Below are 21,035 nucleotides of genomic sequence, written 5' to 3' on the forward strand. Positions count from 1 at the left end.
GTATATTCAAGTAAAATCATCAGGGCCAATATATATTCAAATAACATCATCAGGCCCCATATATAATATCACAAGGGCTTGTAAATATAGCTGGTGACCTAGTCTGGACAAGACAGCCATGTGGCTCAGTGACTAGGTTGGCACACATCACGTCGTACCAGTATGATCCCTGCTCTGGCCGTGGCATACTGGGTGACAACCCACTCGAGAGAGTTGGGCCCCCATATCCCAACCCTCTCTCCTCGTCTCACCCCGAGCTGCAGAAGCCCCGCCGCAAGCTGGTCCGCCTGAAACAAACACCCAAACTTCAGTTTACATACACACTTTCACATTCTTGCTGAATGAGGTGTTGAACAACAAAATAACCCAAAGAAAGAAACAAATCTTTCCTTATGCCACAACGTTTCTCGCCTGAGTACACAGACAATGTTAAAAAAAGTACAGTCAACTCTCGTTAATCCGACACTTGTGGTTGCAGAGAAATATGTCGGATTAACGAAAATGTCGGATTAATGAAAATGTCGGATTAATGTATTTGTATGAAAATATCAATGTTTACTAAATGTCATGATCGTCATACTGTTGCATGCATGGTAGATCTAGTTATCTTCATCGTATGTAAAAATATTCACAGAAATAAAAGATACTAACAATACATACTTGTTTTCATTTATTAACATTCATAGATGGCATAACATACATATACAATCACATAAGCGAACAGTTTCATATCTATTTCATGACCACATTGGCACAAAACTCACGTTTGTTTTTACCGCATATCTGCTGCCATTATGACCCGGATGTTACAGTTTCCATACAACTAATTCCATAATAACATGTGGACGTCGAATGTACACTCAGGCGTGTATCATAACATATATAATTTATAACTTGAAAAAATCTTTGATGGTCATTCACATCAAACACATCTAAGTGGTGTGTCAGAAATGTTTGCAAAGTGTTCAACAATGTTTTGGCCTCAGATAGCTTGAAGCATTGGAATCAGTCATAGAGACGCTCAACCACTAAGCAGACTGCTTCAGGATGTCAGATACGGTTGATCGTCCAATCTTCACATCAAACTTCTGCTCAGCAAAAGTGATGACTTCTTGTTGTGTTGTCTGGGGTTTGTCTTTCTTCAAAAGGAGATTTTTCTTGATCAATGGCGTAACTTCTACAAGGGGTCGCTTAGCAGGTGGTGTACTCGTGACCAATATCTTGTGATGAAAACTCCTGTCGGTTGTATCATATACATTTTATACAGCTCGCTCCACTGTTATTTCTTGATTAAATCGTCTCAATTAATTATCCTGTGTTCCTAATTAACAAGTTTGATGTTCACTGACGCCGTTGTCAAGCAGCCAGTAAGGCACACGCTAATTATCACTCACGTGTGATTGTTTGTATACGGTCGGATATACGGTCGGATCATCCGACCGGCTGTGTTGATTGTTGGATTAACGAATGTTTTTACACTGTATTTACAATAATCAGCTGCTAGATTGGTGTGTCGGAGTCGGAATGCGAGAATGTCGGATTAACGAGAGTAATTATCACTGTTTTAAATGGTTCCCTAATTTTTTGTCGGATTAACGTGATTGTCGGATTAATGAGTGTCGGATTAACGAGAGCTGACTGTACATCATTATCTAGGTACACAGGAACTATTGTCAATCTTTAAGTATCTTGATTAGTACCTCGTCGAGCAGCTGTGCTATTGTCCTCCTGACATTTTCGCGAATGAACACAACTGCATCTTTGTCCGGGTTGATCTCAGCCTGGTGCTGCAGACGCTTCCCGATAGTCACACCAAACAGTGGGGTGGAACTGGCTCCATGGGTGTAACTCAACGTCAGCTTTTCCACTGCTGTGTGACTACATCTACAACAGCAACACAACGTGACTACATCTACAACAGCAACACAACGTGACTACATCTACAACAGCAACACAACGTGACTACATCTACAACAGCAACACAACGTGACTACATCTACAACAGCAACACAACGTGATTACATCTACAACAGCAACACAACGTGACAACATCTACAACAGCAACACAACGTGACTACATCTACAACAACACAATGTGACCACATCTACAACAGCAACACAACGTGATTACATCTACAACAGCAACACAACGTGATTACATCTACAACAGCAACACAACGTGACAACATCTACAACAGCAACACAACGTGACTACATCTACAACAGCAACACAACGTGACTACATCTACAACAGCAACACAAGCGTGATTACATCTACAACAGCAACACAACGTGACTACATCTACAACAGCAACACTGGCGTGATTACATCTACAACAGCAACACAACGTGACTACATCTACAACAGCAACACAACGTGACAACATCTACAACAGCAACACAACGTGACTACATCTACAACAGCAACACAATGTGACTACATCTACAACAGCAACACAACGTGATTACATCTACAACAACAACACAACGTGACTACATCTACAACAGCAACACAATCTGACTACATCTACAACAGCAGCAACACTGGCGTGACTACATCTACAACAGCAACACAACATGACAACATCTACAACAGCAACACAACGTGACTACATCTACAACAGCAACACAACGTGACTACATCTACAACAACAACACAATGTGACCACATCTACAACAGCAACACAACGTGACTACATCTACAACAGCAACACAACATGACTACATCTACAACAGCAACACAACGTGATAACATCTACAACAGCAACACAATGAGACTACATCTACAACAGCAACACATTGTGACTACATCTACAACAGCAACACAACGTGACTACATCTACAACAGCAACACAACGTGACTACATCTACAACAGCAACACAACGTGACTACATCTACAACAGCAACACAACGTGACTACATCTACAACAGCAACACAACGTGACTACATCTACAACAGCAACACAATGTGACCACATCTACAACAGCAACACAACGTGACTACATCTACAACAGCAACACAACGTGATTACATCTACAACAGCAACACAACATGACTACATCTACAACAGCAACACAATGAGACTACATCTACAACAGCAACACAATGAGACTACATCTACAACAGCAACACAACGTGATTACATCTACAACAGCAACACAATGTGACCACATCTACAACAGCAACACAATGAGACTACATCTACAACAGCAACACAATGAGACTACATCTACAACAGCAACACAATGAGACTACATCTACAACAGCAACACAACGTGATTACATCTACAACAGCAACACAACATGACTACATCTACAACAGCAACACAACGTGACTACATCTACAACAGCAACACAACATGACTACATCTACAACAGCAACACAATGTGACTACATCTACAACAGCAACACAATGAGACTACATCTACAACAGCAACACAATGAGACTACATCTACAACAGCAACACAACGTGATTACATCTACAACAGCAACACAACATGACTACATCTACAACAGCAACACAACGCGTGACTACATCTACAACAGCAACACAATGTGACTACATCTACAACAGCAACACAACATGACAACATCTACAACAGCAACACAACGTGACAACATCTACAACAGCAACACAACGTGACTACATCTACAACAGCAACACAACGTGACTACATCTACAACAGCAACACAATGTGACTACATCTACAACAGCAACACAACGTGACAACATCTACAACAGCAACACAACGTGACTACATCTACCACAGCAACACAACGTGACTACATCTACAACAGCAACACAACGTGATTACATCTACAACAGCAACACAACGTGACTACATCTACAACAGCAACACATTGTGACTACATCTACAACAGCAACACAACGTGATTACATCTACAACAGCAACACAACGTGACTACATCTACAACAGCAACACATTGTGACTACATCTACAACAGCAACACAACGTGACTACATCTACAACAGCAACACAACGTGACTACATATGCAACAGCAACACTTGTCAAAGTTTGATTCACATTTGATATTTCCGCAATACCAGACAACAAAACAATATCTCCCCGAAACTTTCCAAATTCCCAATATGGCGGTAATGTTAATTAGTTTTGGTAATGAATAATGTTATGGCAAGATGAATAAATACAGAATACTTGGTTGGGGCACATGTATAACAACAGACCGCCAGGCCCCAAATGTACAGTGATGAAGACTATTACTGGGATGCTAGAGTTATAACGGTTATGTATGATTACTTGCTTCAAAAATCTCTACTGACGTCGAGCATATTTTGACATATTGTAAGAAAAATCAATGTTAACGAAAGTATATGTTTTTACATATCGAGAATAGACGAACAGGCCAATCAAGAAAAGTTATCTTGTGGGTCTGTGCGATGATTTACCACAAGAAAAGCTGTAAACAAACACAAAGTAACGTAAATTACCCTGACTCTACCGACATTATCTAAACGTAAGTTTGGGGTTTTGGTTGGTAAACCATCGACATCGCTAATTATGTCCCTGAACATGGAATGAGAATCAACCTGCATGTATTTTGGTTCTTTGCAGACATGACACTGGACTTGAAAATACAACAGAACTTAAGTTGGATAAACTTTTGCAGCAAGCTTAAATGAAAAGAATACGCCCTACCGACATAGCAAACATGCCATCATAGAACCAAATGTGTGTTTGAACTGACGCTGCAATATGACTTAGTGCCATCTTTTTGAAGGTTGATACTGATTGTAAACATTGTTATTTAGAATATCTGCACAGATACACCTCGACCTATAACTGTGGGAGAGTACCTCGCCCTTGGCTTCCAGATAGTTTACCTGGATGAAACTTGGGTCAACAAGAACCATCTGGAAAGGGCAACCGAATGATTGTACATTATGCAGGAAGCCGGGACAAAAGTTTGATCGAGGGTTGCAAGTTGGTCTTTGAAACAAAGAAATCAAGTGGAAATTACGATCTGGAGATGAACGGCGATGTCTTCATTGATTGAATGGAACATCAGCAATCTCTATGAGCCAACTGTCACAGTGATTGACAATGCCAGCTACCATAATATGCAGGAACCACCTAGCATCACACAGACAATGTCAGCTACCATAATGTGCAGGAACCATGTAGCATCACACCGACAATACCAGCTACCATAATGTGCAGGAACCATGTAGCATCACACCAACAATACCAGCTACCATAATGTGCAGGAACCATGTAGCATCACACCGACAATACCAGCTACCATAATGTGCAGGAACCATGTAGCATCACACGACAATAAGCTACCACCAGCTACCATAATGTGCAGGAACCATGTAGCATCACACCGACAATACCAGCTACCATAATGTGCAGGAACCATGTAGCATCACACCGACAATACCAGCTACCATAATGTGCAGGAACCATGTAGCATCACACCGACAATACCAGCTACCATAATGTGCAGGAACCATGTAGCATCACACCGACAATACCAGCTACCATAATGTGCAGGAACCATGTAGCATCACACCGACAATACCAGCTACCATAATGTGCAGGAACCATGTAGCATCACACCGACAATACCAGCTACCTTAATGTGCAGGAACCATGTAGCATCACACCGACAATACCAGCTACCATAATGTGCAGGAACCATGGAGCATCACACCGACAATACCAGCTACCATAATGTGCAGGAACCATGTAGCATCACACCGACAATACCAGCTACCATAATGTGCAGGAACCATGTAGCATCACACCGACAATACCAGCTACCATAATGTGCAGGAACCATGTAGCATCACACCAACAATACCAGCTACCATAATGTGCAGGAACCATGTAGCATCACCGACAATACCAGCTACCATAATGTGCAGGAACCATGTAGCATCACACCAACAATACCAGCTACCATAATGTGCAGGAACCATGTAGCATCATCACCGACAATACCAGCTACCATAATGTGCAGGAACCATGTAGCATCACACCGACAATACCAGCTACCATAATGTGCAGGAACCATGTAGCATCACACCGACAATACCAGCTACCATAATGTGCAGGAACCATGTAGCATCACACCGACAATACCAGCTACCATAATGTGCAGGAACCATGTAGCATCACACCAACAATACCAGCTACCATAATGTGCAGGAACCATGTAGCATCACACCGACAATACCAGCTACCATAATGTGCAGGAACCATGTAGCATCACACCAACAATACCAGCTACCATAATGTGCAGGAACCATGTAGCATCACACCAACAATACCAGCTACCATAATGTGCAGGAACCATGTAGCATCACACCGACAATACCAGCTACCATAATGTGCAGGAACCACCTAGCATCACACCGACAATACCAGCTACCATAATGTGCAGGAACCATGTAGCATCACACCAACAATACCAGCTACCATAATGTGCAGGAACCATGTAGCATCACACCCGACAATACCAGCTACCATAATGTGCAGGAACCATGTAGCAGCATCACACCATAACAATACCAGCTACCATAATGTGCAGGAACCATGTAGCATCACACCAACAATACCAGCTACCATAATGTGCAGGAACCATGTAGCATCACACCGACAATACCAGCTACCATAATGTGCAGGAACCATGTAGCATCACACCGACAATACCAGCTACCATAATGTGCAGGAACCATGTAGCATCACACCAACAATACCAGCTACCATAATGTGCAGGAACCATGTAGCATCACACCGACAATACCAGCTACCATAATGTGCAGGAACCATGTAGCATCACACCGACAATACCAGCTACCATAATGTGCAGGAACCATGTAGCATCACACCAACAATACCAGCTACCATAATGTGCAGGAACCATGTAGCATCACACCAACAATACCAGCTACCATAATGTGCAGGAACCATGTAGCATCACACCGACAATACCAGCTACCATAATGTGCAGGAACCATGTAGCATCACACCGACAATACCAGCTACCATAATGTGCAGGGAACCATGTAGCATCACACCGACAATACCAGCTACCATAATGTGCAGGAACCATGTAGCATCACACCGACAATACCAGCTACCATAATGTGCAGGAACCATGTAGCATCCACACCGACAATACCAGCTACCATAATGTGCAGGAACCATGTAGCATCACACCAACAATACCAGCTACCATAATGTGCAGGAACCATGTAGCATCACACCGACAATACCAGCTACCATAATGTGCAGGAACCATGTAGCATCACACCAACAATACCAGCTACCATAATGTGCAGGAACCATGTAGCATCACACCAACAATACCAGCTACCATAATGTGCAGGAACCATGTAGACATCAGGCACCACCCATCACACAATACCAGCTACCATAATGTGCAGGAACCATGTAGCATCACACCGACAATACCAGCTACCATAATGTGCAGGAACCATGTAGCATCACACCAACAATACCAGCTACCATAATGTGCAGGAACCATGTAGCATCACACCGACAATACCAGCTACCATAATGTGCAGGAACCATGTAGCATCACACCGACAATACCAGCTACCATAATGTGCAGGAACCATGTAGCATCACACCGACAATACCAGCTACCATAATGTGCAGGAACCATGTAGCATCACACCGACAATACCAGCTACCATAATGTGCAGGAACCATGCATAGCATACCAGCACCATAATATTGCAGGAACCAATACCAGCTACCATAATGTGCAGGAACCATGTAGCATCACACCAACAATACCAGCTACCATAATGTGCAGGAACCATGTAGCATCACACCAACAATACCAGCTACCATAATGTGCAGGAACCATGTAGCATCACACCCAATACCAGCAATACCAGCTACCATAATGTGCAGGAACCATGTAGCATCACACCGACAATACCAGCTACCATAATGTGCAGGAACCATGTAGCATCACACCGACAATACCAGCTACCATAATGTGCAGGAACCATGTAGCATCACACCAACAATACCAGCTACCATAATGTGCAGGAACCATGTAGCATCACACCAACAATACCAGCTACCATAATGTGCAGGAACCATGTAGCATCATAATGTTGCGGGAACCATGTAGCATCACACCGACAATACCAGCTACCATAATGTGCAGGAACCATGCAGCATCACACCGACAATACCAGCTACCATAATGTGCAGGAACCATGTAGCATCACACCAACAATACCAGCTACCATAATGTGCAGGAACCATGTAGCATCACACCAACAATACCAGCTACCTTAATGTGCAGGAACCATGTAGCATCACACCGACAATACCAGCTACCATAATGTGCAGGAACCATGTAGCATCACACCGACAATACCAGCTACCATAATGTGCAGGAACCATGTAGCATCACACCGACAATACCAGCTACCATAATGTGCAGGAACCATGTAGCATCAGCTACCATAATGTGCGACAATACCAGCTACCATAATGTGCAGGAACCATGTAGCATCACACCGACAATACCAGCTACCATAATGTGCAGGAACCATGTAGCATCACACCGACAATACCAGCTACCATAATGTGCAGGGACCATGTAGCATCACGCCGACAATACCAGCTACCATAATGTGCAGGGACCATGTAGCATCACACCGACAATGAGCAGCCTGAAGAAGACGATGCAGGATTTCCTCATATCGTGTGCTGTTCACTGCAGACACAAAGACACAGATGATTGAGAAGTTCCGCATGAACAGAAGGCCCAATTAGTACAGGGCCGACGTGCTGGCTGCTCAACACGTTGTGCTACGTTCACCAGTGAGACATTGTGTTACGTGCACCTGTGAGACATTGTGCTACGATCACCTGTGAGACATTGTGAACTGAACCCAATCGAACTTATCTGGGCAAACTGTAAAGGGTTTGTTATGAGGAAGTGAATGAGTTGATCCATGCATCGTTTGGCAGGAGAACCCCTGAAGTGTGGCAGAGGACAGTCTCAGGACCAGGTCCTTGACATAGAACCTCAATACGTAGGCGTTGTTGGTGTGAGAAATGGATAATCCTTTTATGGATATCACATGATCCCTTACATAAACGATATGTACACTATGCGTACACATGTTCAACATTTTGAAGATAGAAAACTATTGAGATGAACCCTCAGGTGCTCAGGTGTCTATTTCACCTGTCCATAGACAGAGCATGTTGATGACATAATAAAGGCAGTTAATGTTTGTTTCAAATAATGTTCATTCATCATAAAATTGTCCTCATTCTTCTGTTCCACTACCCCTTATTATTTCTAAGTTTTTGATATTTTAATACGCAAAACACATTTTAAGGCATGTCTCAAAATTTATTTCTACATTAGATAGATCATTTTTAAAGTGATATTTGTTATTTAAGTAACTCTAATATCTCTAAATTTTAAATAAAAATAAAAAAGAAGTTTTCAAGAATTTCCGACAGTACTTTATATGTAGGAGTGTAACTGCTCCGATGTACAAATACATCGTCAGGACAGTCGATACAACAGTTATATACCATAACGTGGTCAGTTGACCTGCCAGCCAGCCAGTCATCCGTGGAGCTTATTTATATATCTTCGCCCTTTCAGCCACACTTGTCAAACATGAAACCTTACCACTTTGCAACAAACAAACTGCATATTTGGGCGTAAATGAGATAACTACGAGATAAAAAGTTTCGATACTGCACCTGACTAGTTGTTGCAGCTGTTGCTGCTTGTGGTGCAAGGTGCACCGCTCTTGCACTCTTGTGAAAGGTACCCTCCCAAACACCCTGCTCGCCATCATGTAGAACACGTATGTTAACAAGCCTTCTAACCTTACAAAAATCTAGAGTAATCTCCCTTTCTCACTGAAGCTAGTGTGCTAAAACTTAAAGAAGCGTCATACAATATTGATGAACAATATCACACACAGTAGAGGGGCTTATGTCTGACTGACTGAGTTTAGTTTTACGCCGCTTTTAGCAATATTCCAGCAATATCAGGGCGGGGGACACCAGAAATGGGCTTAACACATTGTGCCCATGTGGGGAATCGAACCCGGGCCTTCGGCGTGACGAGCCAACGCTTTAACCACTAGGCTACCCCACCGCCCAGAGGGGCTTATGTAATTCCGTGGGAATTAATGTTAATTGTTTGAACCAATAATAATTGTAATCACTATTGTGTATGGATTCAGAAAAAAACATGGTTCCATTTTTTCTGTTTGCTATAAGTGTCATTGTGGGATGATTGAATATGAGTTCCCAAAATTGCTTGCGACACCATTTCGATACAAATACATTTTCATAAACATATCACAACATAGTCATGTAGCATATCAAACGGTAGCTTATGATGCATGGTTGAGGAATAACCAATAATATGCTTCTAATTTCAGTTTGGTGACATAAAATTTGACATAATCATATAAATTAATCAAATATTGTCTTTCCTTCATCGGACACCAACATTGTAAATATTGGCCTATATTAATGGAGACCATTTATTCAATTAATGTATTCTCCCATTTCATAATATATACTACCATGACACACTAGTAATAATAGTACCCAGGTAAGGTTAATGTGACTATCATGTAGCACTGGCGGAGTGTGTGTGTGCGTGCGTGCGTGCGTATGTGTGTGTGTGTGTTTGTTTCAAGGGGTTCGAACCCTCAGAGATTGGGAAAGGTAGGGGCCATTGGCCATTTTGCACATTAGAATAGAAAATGGCCCATTAAAATTTTGTATATTACTATTGATACAAGGGCAGTGGCCCATTCTAAATTCAGAAAATGGCCAATTATCTTGAAAATGGCCCATTGTCAAAGTTCCCTATCCCAATCCCTGAAACCCCTCCCTTTTGAAAATGACTAAAGACCACATGTACAGATCAGAAAGACCGCGAGTCACCACACCAGCCCAACACCGCTACATCCGTGACTGCCATCGTTCCGCCCTCTCGTCAGCTATGACAGGGTTTACTTTAGAATGTGTAAAGCCCTGAATTTGACATATAATCAGGTTTACAAAGTTGTAAACAAATCAGTTACCTCAGGGGTCGTGTCAAAATCAAAACCAGGTAGGAAACACAAACTGGATAGCTTTGATAAGGGTGTCATACGCCGTGCAGTTTATAAACTGTATGAACGCAAAATCCCACCGACGTGTGCAAAAATACAAAATGAGATCAAAGATACAATAAATGTCTCGAAAACAACACTTATTGTAGCTCTGGTAGAAATGGGGTTCAGGTACACCAAAAGGGGAGATGACAGCTGTGTTTAGAGAAAAGTACTCAATCCTGTCCATGCGATCAGCTTATCTCAGAACAGTTGAAGAATACCGCAATTTGGGTTTTCAAATGATATACCTTGATGAAACCTGGTGTAATAAAAATCACTCAACCGATCGGATGTGGCTTCCATCAGATTGTTCTAAGGCACCAGTGTTACCATCAGGCAAAGGTAGACGCTTGATCATCTTGCATGCTGGTACCCGTTGCAAGGGACTGATTGGGGGTTGTGACTTTATTTTTGAGGTCAAGATATCTGATGGTGATAGCAAAATGAATGGGCATTGGGCAGCTATTTTTGGATTGGTTCGAACATCAGCTTTTACCGCAGCTGGACGAACCAAGCGTTATCATTTTGGATAACGCCAGTTACCATAACCTGCGTGTCCCTGGTACCATCACACCCACCACGAGCAATCTCAAGGCTCAGTTGCAGGATTTTCTCACTTCCTGTGACGTGCCTTACAGGCAATCAGGAACAAAGCCCCAGCTCATAGAAAAAATCCGGCAGCACAAAATGCCAATCCAGTACATCACTGACAAACTAGCTGCAAAACAAGGCGTACACCACTAGGGCACTGTGAGCTCAATCCCATCGAGCTGATATGGGGTAACTCTAAGAATTTTATTGCTCGCAATAATACCACATTCAAGTTCTCAGACGTTAAAGAGCTTGTGTATGCTTCTTTTGCGAGAATTACCCCAGAAGTGTGGCAAAAGGCAGAAGACCGTGTTCCTCAAAATCGAGGACGAATACCGTCTTAGGGACGGCGTTAACGTCAGCCGAGTTGCACCTGTTGTAATTCCGCTAGAGTCCTCGACCAGCAGTGATACTGATACTTGGTATTTTGAGACGGTCCCTGACATGTACTGCCCGTAGGTTACATGAACGCTGTCACCCTATCTGCCTGCCAGGTGGGTCACAGTATAGTTTGTTTCGATGAAGTTTTTCGATGTTTTACGAGTAATCATTATGATTAGGGAATGGTACATCGTGACTACTCATATGCCATATTAGGTCGAGGTGGTATGAATGATTGTATATGATTTTGAATCTGAAATATCAACCATTATCAAATAATTGCCTCAGTAAAAACCAATTGCGTACCTTACCCATCTCCCTACCACTGAGACTGTAGTTAGGCCGAACTTAGTTTAACAAATATGTCACACTTTCAAATATCAACTACAGTAATTGTCGATATAATTTTTTCCGACAGTACTTTTTTTAATAAGGGGCAAACAAATGTCTCCAGTATCCCATATTAGCCGTTATGTGAAGAGCAATGGCAGTTTCTGTGTTACATTGTTTCCGTTAAGTGAGTGAGTTTAGATTTACGCCGCACCCAGCAATATTCCAGCTATATGGCGGCGGTTTGTAAATAGTCTGGACCAGACAATCCAGTGATCAACAGCATGAGCATCTATTTACGCAACTGGGATACGATGACCAACTCAACGAGCCTGATCCTGTTAGTCACCTCTTACGACAAGCATGGGTTGCTGAAGATCAATTCTAACCCGCATCTTCTCAGTTTCCGTTGAGACTCACTATAGAGGGCAGTGGTGAGTTAATATATTTACACCTGTCAAGACCTGTTGGGAAGCGTCTGGAGCACCCGGGATAACCGAGCGTAGTCACCCCCGGCTGGTTTCAGGATGGTCAAGAAGGAAACTGCTTGTACACATATATACAGGTGATGTTATCCCACACTGCGGAGTGATCAGCTTTCACCACCTTCCGGCTCTTGTACACATATATACAGGTGCTGTTATCACACACTGCGGGATGATCAGCTTTCACTACCTTCCGGGTATTGTACACATATATACAGGTGCTGTTATCACACACTGCGGGATGATCAGCTTTCACCACCTTCAGGCTCTTGTACACATATATACTGGTGATGTTATCCCACACTGCGGGGTGATCAGCTTTCACCACCTTCCGGCTTTGTACACATATATACAGGTGATGTTATCACACACTGCGGGATGATCAGCTTTCTCCACCTTCCGGCTCTTGTACACATATATACAGGTGATGTTATCCCACACTGTCGGATGATCAGCTTTCACCACCTTCTGGCTCTTGTACACATATATACAGGTGATGTTATCACACACTGAGGGATGATCAGCTTTCACCACCTTCCGGCTCTTGTACACGTATATACAGGTGATGTTATCCCACACTGTGTGGTGATCAGCTTTCATCACCTTCCGGCTCTTGTACACATATATACTGGTGATGTTATCCCACACTGTAGGATGATCAGCTTTCACCACCTTCAGGCTCTTGTACACATATATACAGGTGATGTTATCCCACACTGTCGGATGATCAGCTTTCACCACCTTCCGGCTCTTGTACACATATATACAGGTGCTGTTATCACACACTGCGGGATGATCAGCTTTCACCACCTTCCGGCTCTTGTACACGTATATACAGGTGATGTTATCCCACACTGTGTGGTGATCAGCTTTCATCACCTTCCGGCTCTTGTACACATATATACTGGTGATGTTATCCCACACTGTGGGATGATCAGCTTTCACCACCTTCAGGCTCTTGTACACATATATACTGGTGATGTTATCCCACACTGCGGGATGATCAGCTTTCACCACCTTCCGGCTCTTGTACACATATATACTGGTGATGTTATCCCACACTGCGGGGTGATCAGCTTTCACCACCTTCAGGCTCTTGTACACATATATACTAGTGCTGTTATCACACACTGCGGGATGATCAGCTTTCACCACCTTCCGGCTCTTGTACACATATATACAGGTGCTGTTATCCCACACTGCGGGATGATCAGCTTTCACCACCTTCCGGCTCTTGTACACATATATACAGGTGCTGTTATCACACACTGCGGGATGATCAGCTTTCACCACCTTCAGGCTCTTGTACACATATATACAGGTGCTGTTATCACACACTGCGGGATGATCAGCTTTCACCACCTTCCGGCTCTTGTACACATATATACAGGTGATGTTATCCCACACTGCGGGGTGATCAGCTTTCACCACCTTCCGGCTCTTGTACACATATATACTGGTGATGTTATCCAACACTGCGGGATGATCAGCTTTCACCACCTTCCGGCTCTTGTACACATATATACAGGTGATGTTATCACACACTGCGGGATGATCAGCTTTCACCACCTTCCGGCTATTGTACACATATATACTGGTGATGTTATCCCACACTGCGGGGTGATCAGCTTTCACCACCTTCAGGCTCTTGTACACATATATACAGGTGATGTTATCCCACACTGCGGAGTGATCAGCTTTCACCACCTTCCGGCTCTTGTACACATATATACAGGTGATGTTATCACACACTGCGGGGTGATCAGCTTTCACCACCTTCCGGCTCTTGTACACATATATACAGGTGCTGTTATCCAAAACTGCGGGGTGATCAGCTTTCACCACCTTCCGGCTCTTGTACACATATATACAGGTGATGTTATCCCACACTGCGGGGTGATCAGCTTTCACCACCTTCAGGCTCTTGTACACATATATACAGGTGCTGTTATCCAAAACTGCGGGGTGATCAGCTTTCACCACCTTCCGGCTCTTGTACACATATATACTGGTGCTGTTATCACACACTGCGGGGTGATCAGCTTTCACCACCTTCAGGCTCTTGTACACATATATAAAGGTGATGTTATCCAACACTGCGGGATGATCAGCTTTCACCACCTTCCGGCTCTTGTACACATATATACAGGTGCTGTTATCACACACTGCGGGATGATCAGCTTTCACCACCTTCCGGCTCTTGTACACATATATACAGGTGCTGTTATCACACACTGCGGGATGATCAGCTTTCACCACCTTCCGGCTCTTGTACACATATATACAGGTGCTGTTATCCCACACTGCGGGATGATCAGCTTTCACCACCTTCCGGCTCTTGTACACGTATATACAGGTGATGTTATCCCACACTGTGTGGTGATCAGCTTTCATCACCTTCCGGCTCTTGTACACATATATACAGGTGCTGTTATCACACACTTGCGGGATGATCAGCTTTCACCACCTTCCGGCTCTTGTACACATATATACAGGTGATGTTATCCCCACACTGCGGGGTGATCAGCTTTCACCACCTTCCGGCTCTTGTACACATATATACTGGTGATGTTATCCAACACTGCGGGATGATCAGCTTTCACCACCTTCCGGCTCTTGTACACATATATACAGGTGATGTTATCACACACTGCGGGATGATCAGCTTTCACCACCTTCCGGCTATTGTACACATATATACTGGTGATGTTATCCCACACTGCGGGGTGATCAGCTTTCACCACCTTCAGGCTCTTGTACACATATATACAGGTGATGTTATCCCACACTGCGGGTGATCAGCTTTCACCACCTTCCGGCTCTTGTACACATATATTCAGGTGATGTTATCACACACTGCGGGGTGATCAGCTTTCACCACCTTCCGGCTCTTGTACACATATATACAGGTGCTGTTATCCAAAACTGCGGGGTGATCAGCTTTCACCACCTTCCGGCTCTTGTACACATATATACAGGTGATGTTATCCCACACTGCGGGGTGATCAGCTTTCACCACCTTCAGGCTCTTGTACACATATATACAGGTGCTGTTATCCAAAACTGCGGGGTGATCAGCTTTCACCACCTTCCGGCTCTTGTACACATATATACTGGTGCTGTTATCACACACTGCGGGGTGATCAGCTTTCACCACCTTCAGGCTCTTGTACACATATATAAAGGTGATGTTATCCAACACTGCGGGATGATCAGCTTTCACCACCTTCCGGCTCTTGTACACATATATACAGGTGCTGTTATCACACACTGCGGGATGATCAGCTTTCACCACCTTCCGGCTCTTGTACACATATATACAGGTGCTGTTATCACACACTGCGGGATGATCAGCTTTCACCACCTTCCGGCTCTTGTACACATATATACAGGTGCTGTTATCCCCACTGCGGGATGATCAGCTTTCACCACCTTCCGGCTCTTGTACACGTATATACAGGTGATGTTATCCCACACTGTGTGGTGATCAGCTTTCATCACCTTCCGGCTCTTGTACACATATATACTGGTGATGTTATCCCACACTGTAGGATGATCAGCTTTCACCACCTTCAGGCTCTTGTACACATATATACAGGTGATGTTATCCCACACTGTCGGATGATCAGCTTTCACCACCTTCCGGCTCTTGTACACATATATACAGGTGCTGTTATCACACACTGCGGGATGATCAGCTTTCACCACCTTCCGGCTCTTGTACACGTATATACAGGTGATGTTATCCCACACTGTGTGGTGATCAGCTTTCATCACCTTCCGGCTCTTGTACACATATATACTGGTGATGTTATCCCACACTGTGGGATGATCAGCTTTTCACCACCTTCAGGCTCTTGTACACATATATACTGGTGATGTTATCCCACACTGCGGGATGATCAGCTTTCACCACCTTCCGGCTCTTGTACACATATATACTGGTGATGTTATCCCACACTGCGGGGTGATCAGCTTTCACCACCTTCAGGCTCTTGTACACATATATACTAGTGCTGTTATCACACACTGCGGGATGATCAGCTTTCACCACCTTCCGGCTCTTGTACACATATATACAGGTGCTGTTATCCCACACTGCGGGATGATCAGCTTTCACCACCTTCCGGCTCTTGTACACATATATACAGGTGCTGTTATCACACACTGCGGGATGATCAGCTTTCACCACCTTCAGGCTCTTGTACACATATATACAGGTGCTGTTATCACACACTGCGGGATGATCAGCTTTCACCACCTTCCGGCTCTTGTACACATATATACAGGTGATGTTATCCCACACTGCGGGGTGATCAGCTTTCACCACCTTCCGGCTCTTGTACACATATATACTGGTGATGTTATCCAACACTGCGGGATGATCAGCTTTCACCACCTTCCGGCTCTTGTACACATATATACAGGTGATGTTATCACACACTGCGGGATGATCAGCTTTCACCACCTTCCGGCTCTTGTACACATATATACTGGTGATGTTATCCCACACTGCGGGTGATCAGCTTTCACCACCTTCCGGCTCTTGTACACATATATACAGGTGATGTTATCCCACACTGCGGGGTGATCAGCTTTCACCACCTTCCGGCTCTTGTACACATATATACTGGTGATGTTATCCGACACTGCGGGGTGATCAGCTTTCACCACCTTCAGGCTCTTGTACACATATATACAGTGCTGTTATCACACACTGCGGGATGATCAGCTTTCACCACCTTCCGGCTCTTGTACACATATATACAGGTGCTGTTATCCCACACTGCGGGATGATCAGCTTTCACCACCTTCCGGCTCTTGTACACATATATACAGGTGCTGTTATCACACACTGCGGGATGATCAGCTTTCACCACCTTCCGGCTCTTGTACACATATATACAGGTGATGTTATCACACACTGCGGGATGATCAGCTTTCACCACCTTCCGGCTATTGTACACATATATACAGGTGCTGTTATCCCACACTGCGGGATGATCAGCTTTCACCACCTTCCGGCTCTTGTACACATATATACAGGTGATGTTATCCCACACTGTGTGGTGATCAGCTTTCACCACCTTCCGGCTCTTGTACACATATATACAGGTGATGTTATCACACACTGCGGGATGATCAGCTTTCACCACCTTCCGGCTCTTGTACACATATATACAGGTGATGTTATCCCCACACTGCGGGGTGATCAGCTTTCACCACCTTCCGGCTCTTGTACACATATATACTGGTGATGTTATCCAACACTGCGGGATGATCAGCTTTCACCACCTTCCGGCTCTTGTACACATATATACAGGTGATGTTATCACACACTGCGGGATGATCAGCTTTCACCACCTTCCGGCTATTGTACACATATATACTGGTGATGTTATCCCACACTGCGGGGTGATCAGCTTTCACCACCTTCAGGCTCTTGTACACATATATACAGGTGATGTTATCCCACACTGCGGAGTGATCAGCTTTCACCACCTTCCGGCTCTTGTACACATATATTCAGGTGATGTTATCACACACTGCAGGGGGTGATCAGCTTTCACCACCTTCCGGCTCTTGTACACATATATACAGGTGCTGTTATCCAAAACTGCGGGGTGATCAGCTTTCACCACCTTCCGGCTCTTGTACACATATATACAGGTGATGTTATCCCACACTGCGGGGTGATCAGCTTTCACCACCTTCAGGCTCTTGTACACATATATACAGGTGCTGTTATCCAAAACTGCGGGGTGATCAGCTTTCACCACCTTCCGGCTCTTGTACACATATATACTGGTGCTGTTATCACACACTGCGGGGTGATCAGCTTTCACCACCTTCAGGCTCTTGTACACATATATAAAGGTGATGTTATCCAACACTGCGGGATGATCAGCTTTCACCACCTTCCGGCTCTTGTACACATATATACAGGTGCTGTTATCACACACTGCGGGATGATCAGCTTTCACCACCTTCCGGCTCTTGTACACATATATACAGGTGCTGTTATCACACACTGCGGGATGATCAGCTTTCACCACCTTCCGGCTCTTGTACACATATATACAGGTGATGTTATCCCACACTGCGGGATGATCAGCTTTCACCACCTTCCGGCTCTTGTACACGTATATACAGGTGATGTTATCCCACACTGTGTGGTGATCAGCTTTCATCACCTTCCGGCTCTTGTACACATATATACTGGTGATGTTATCCCACACTGTAGGATGATCAGCTTTCACCACCTTCCGGCTCTTGTACACATATATACAGGTGATGTTATCCCACACTGTCGGATGATCAGCTTTCACCACCTTCCGGCTCTTGTACACATATATACAGGTGCTGTTATCACACACTGCGGGATGATCAGCTTTCACCACCTTCCGGCTCTTGTACACATATATACTGGTGCTGTTATCACACACTGTGTGGTGATCAGCTATCACCACCTTCCGGCTCTTGTACACATATATACTGGTGATGTTATCCCACACTGCGGGATGATCAGCTTTCACCACCTTCCGGCTCTTGTACACATATATACTGGTGATGTTATCCCACACTGCGGGATGATCAGCTTTCACCACCTTCCGGCTCTTGTACACATATATACTGGTGATGTTATCCCACACTGCGGGGTGATCAGCTTTCACCACCTTCAGGCTCTTGTACACATATATACTGGTGCTGTTATCACACACTGCGGGATGATCAGCTTTCACCACCTTCCGGCTCTTGTACACATATATACAGGTGCTGTTATCCCACACTGCGGGATGATCAGCTTTCACCACCTTCCGGCTCTTGTACACATATATACAGGTGCTGTTATCACACACTGCGGGATGATCAGCTTTCACCACCTTCAGGCTCTTGTACACATATATACAGGTGCTGTTATCACACACTGCGGGATGATCAGCTTTCACCACCTTCCGGCTCTTGTACACATATATACAGGTGATGTTATCCCACACTGCGGGGTGATCAGCTTTCACCACCTTCCGGCTCTTGTACACATATATACTGGTGATGTTATCCAACACTGCGGGATGATCAGCTTTCACCACCTTCCGGCTCTTGTACACATATATACAGGTGATGTTATCACACACTGCGGGATGATCAGCTTTCACCACCTTCCGGCTCTTGTACACATATATACTGGTGATGTTATCCCACACTGCGGGGTGATCAGCTTTCACCACCTTCCGGCTCTTGTACACATATATACAGGTGATGTTATCCCACACTGCGGGGTGATCAGCTTTCACCACCTTCCGGCTCTTGTACACATATATACTGGTGATGTTATCCCACACTGCGGGGTGATCAGCTTTCACCACCTTCCGGCTCTTGTACACATATATACAGGTGCTGTTATCCCACACTGCGGGATGATCAGCTTTCACCACCTTCCGGCTCTTGTACACATATATACAGGTGATGTTATCCCACACTGCGGGATGATCAGCTTTCACCACCTTCCGGCTCTTGTACACATATATACAGGTGATGTTATCACACACTGCGGGATGATCAGCTTTCACCACCTTCCGGCTCTTGTACACATATATACAGGTGATGTTATCACACACTGCGGGATGATCAGCTTTCACCACCTTCCGGCTATTGTACACATATATACAGGTGATGTTATCCAAAACTGCGGGGTGATCAGCTTTCACCACCTTCCGGCTCTTGTACACATATATACAGGTGATGTTATCCCACACTGCGGGGTGATCAGCTTTCACCACCTTCCGGCTCTTGTACACATATATACAGGTGATGTTATCCCACACTGCGGGATGATCAGCTTTCACCACCTTCCGGCTCTTGTACACATATATACAGGTGCTGTTATCACACACTGCGGGATGATCAGCTTTCACCACCTTCCGGCTCTTGTACACATATATACAGGTGATGTTATCCCACACTGCGGGATGATCAGCTTTCACCACCTTCCGGCTCTTGTACACATATATACAGGTGATGTTATCCCACACTGCGGGATGATCAGCTTTCACCACCTTCCGG

General features: G+C 44.3%; 1 protein-coding gene across 1 annotated transcript in view; it reads right to left on the reverse strand.

Annotated features, from left to right (window-relative positions):
• The window catches only part of LOC124263647 (medium-chain acyl-CoA ligase ACSF2, mitochondrial-like), a 47,241-nt gene extending 37,351 nt beyond the window's left edge, over positions 1 to 9,890 (reverse strand). Inside the window, exons 1-3 of the mRNA XM_046698300.1 lie at positions 9,767 to 9,890; positions 1,701 to 1,884; positions 159 to 287 (exon numbers count right to left, since the gene is read on the reverse strand). Coding sequence (XP_046554256.1) covers positions 159 to 287; positions 1,701 to 1,884; positions 9,767 to 9,864 — 411 coding nt within the window. The 5' untranslated portion in view covers positions 9,865 to 9,890. The remainder of the gene's footprint in view (positions 1 to 158; positions 288 to 1,700; positions 1,885 to 9,766) is intronic.
• Positions 9,891 to 21,035: the final 11,145 nt, after the last annotated feature.

Source organism: Haliotis rubra, unplaced genomic scaffold, assembly GCF_003918875.1.
Source record: "Haliotis rubra isolate DU_JTF1 unplaced genomic scaffold, ASM391887v1 Scf892, whole genome shotgun sequence".
In the NCBI taxonomy this organism is placed as follows: domain Eukaryota; kingdom Metazoa; phylum Mollusca; class Gastropoda; order Lepetellida; family Haliotidae; genus Haliotis; species Haliotis rubra.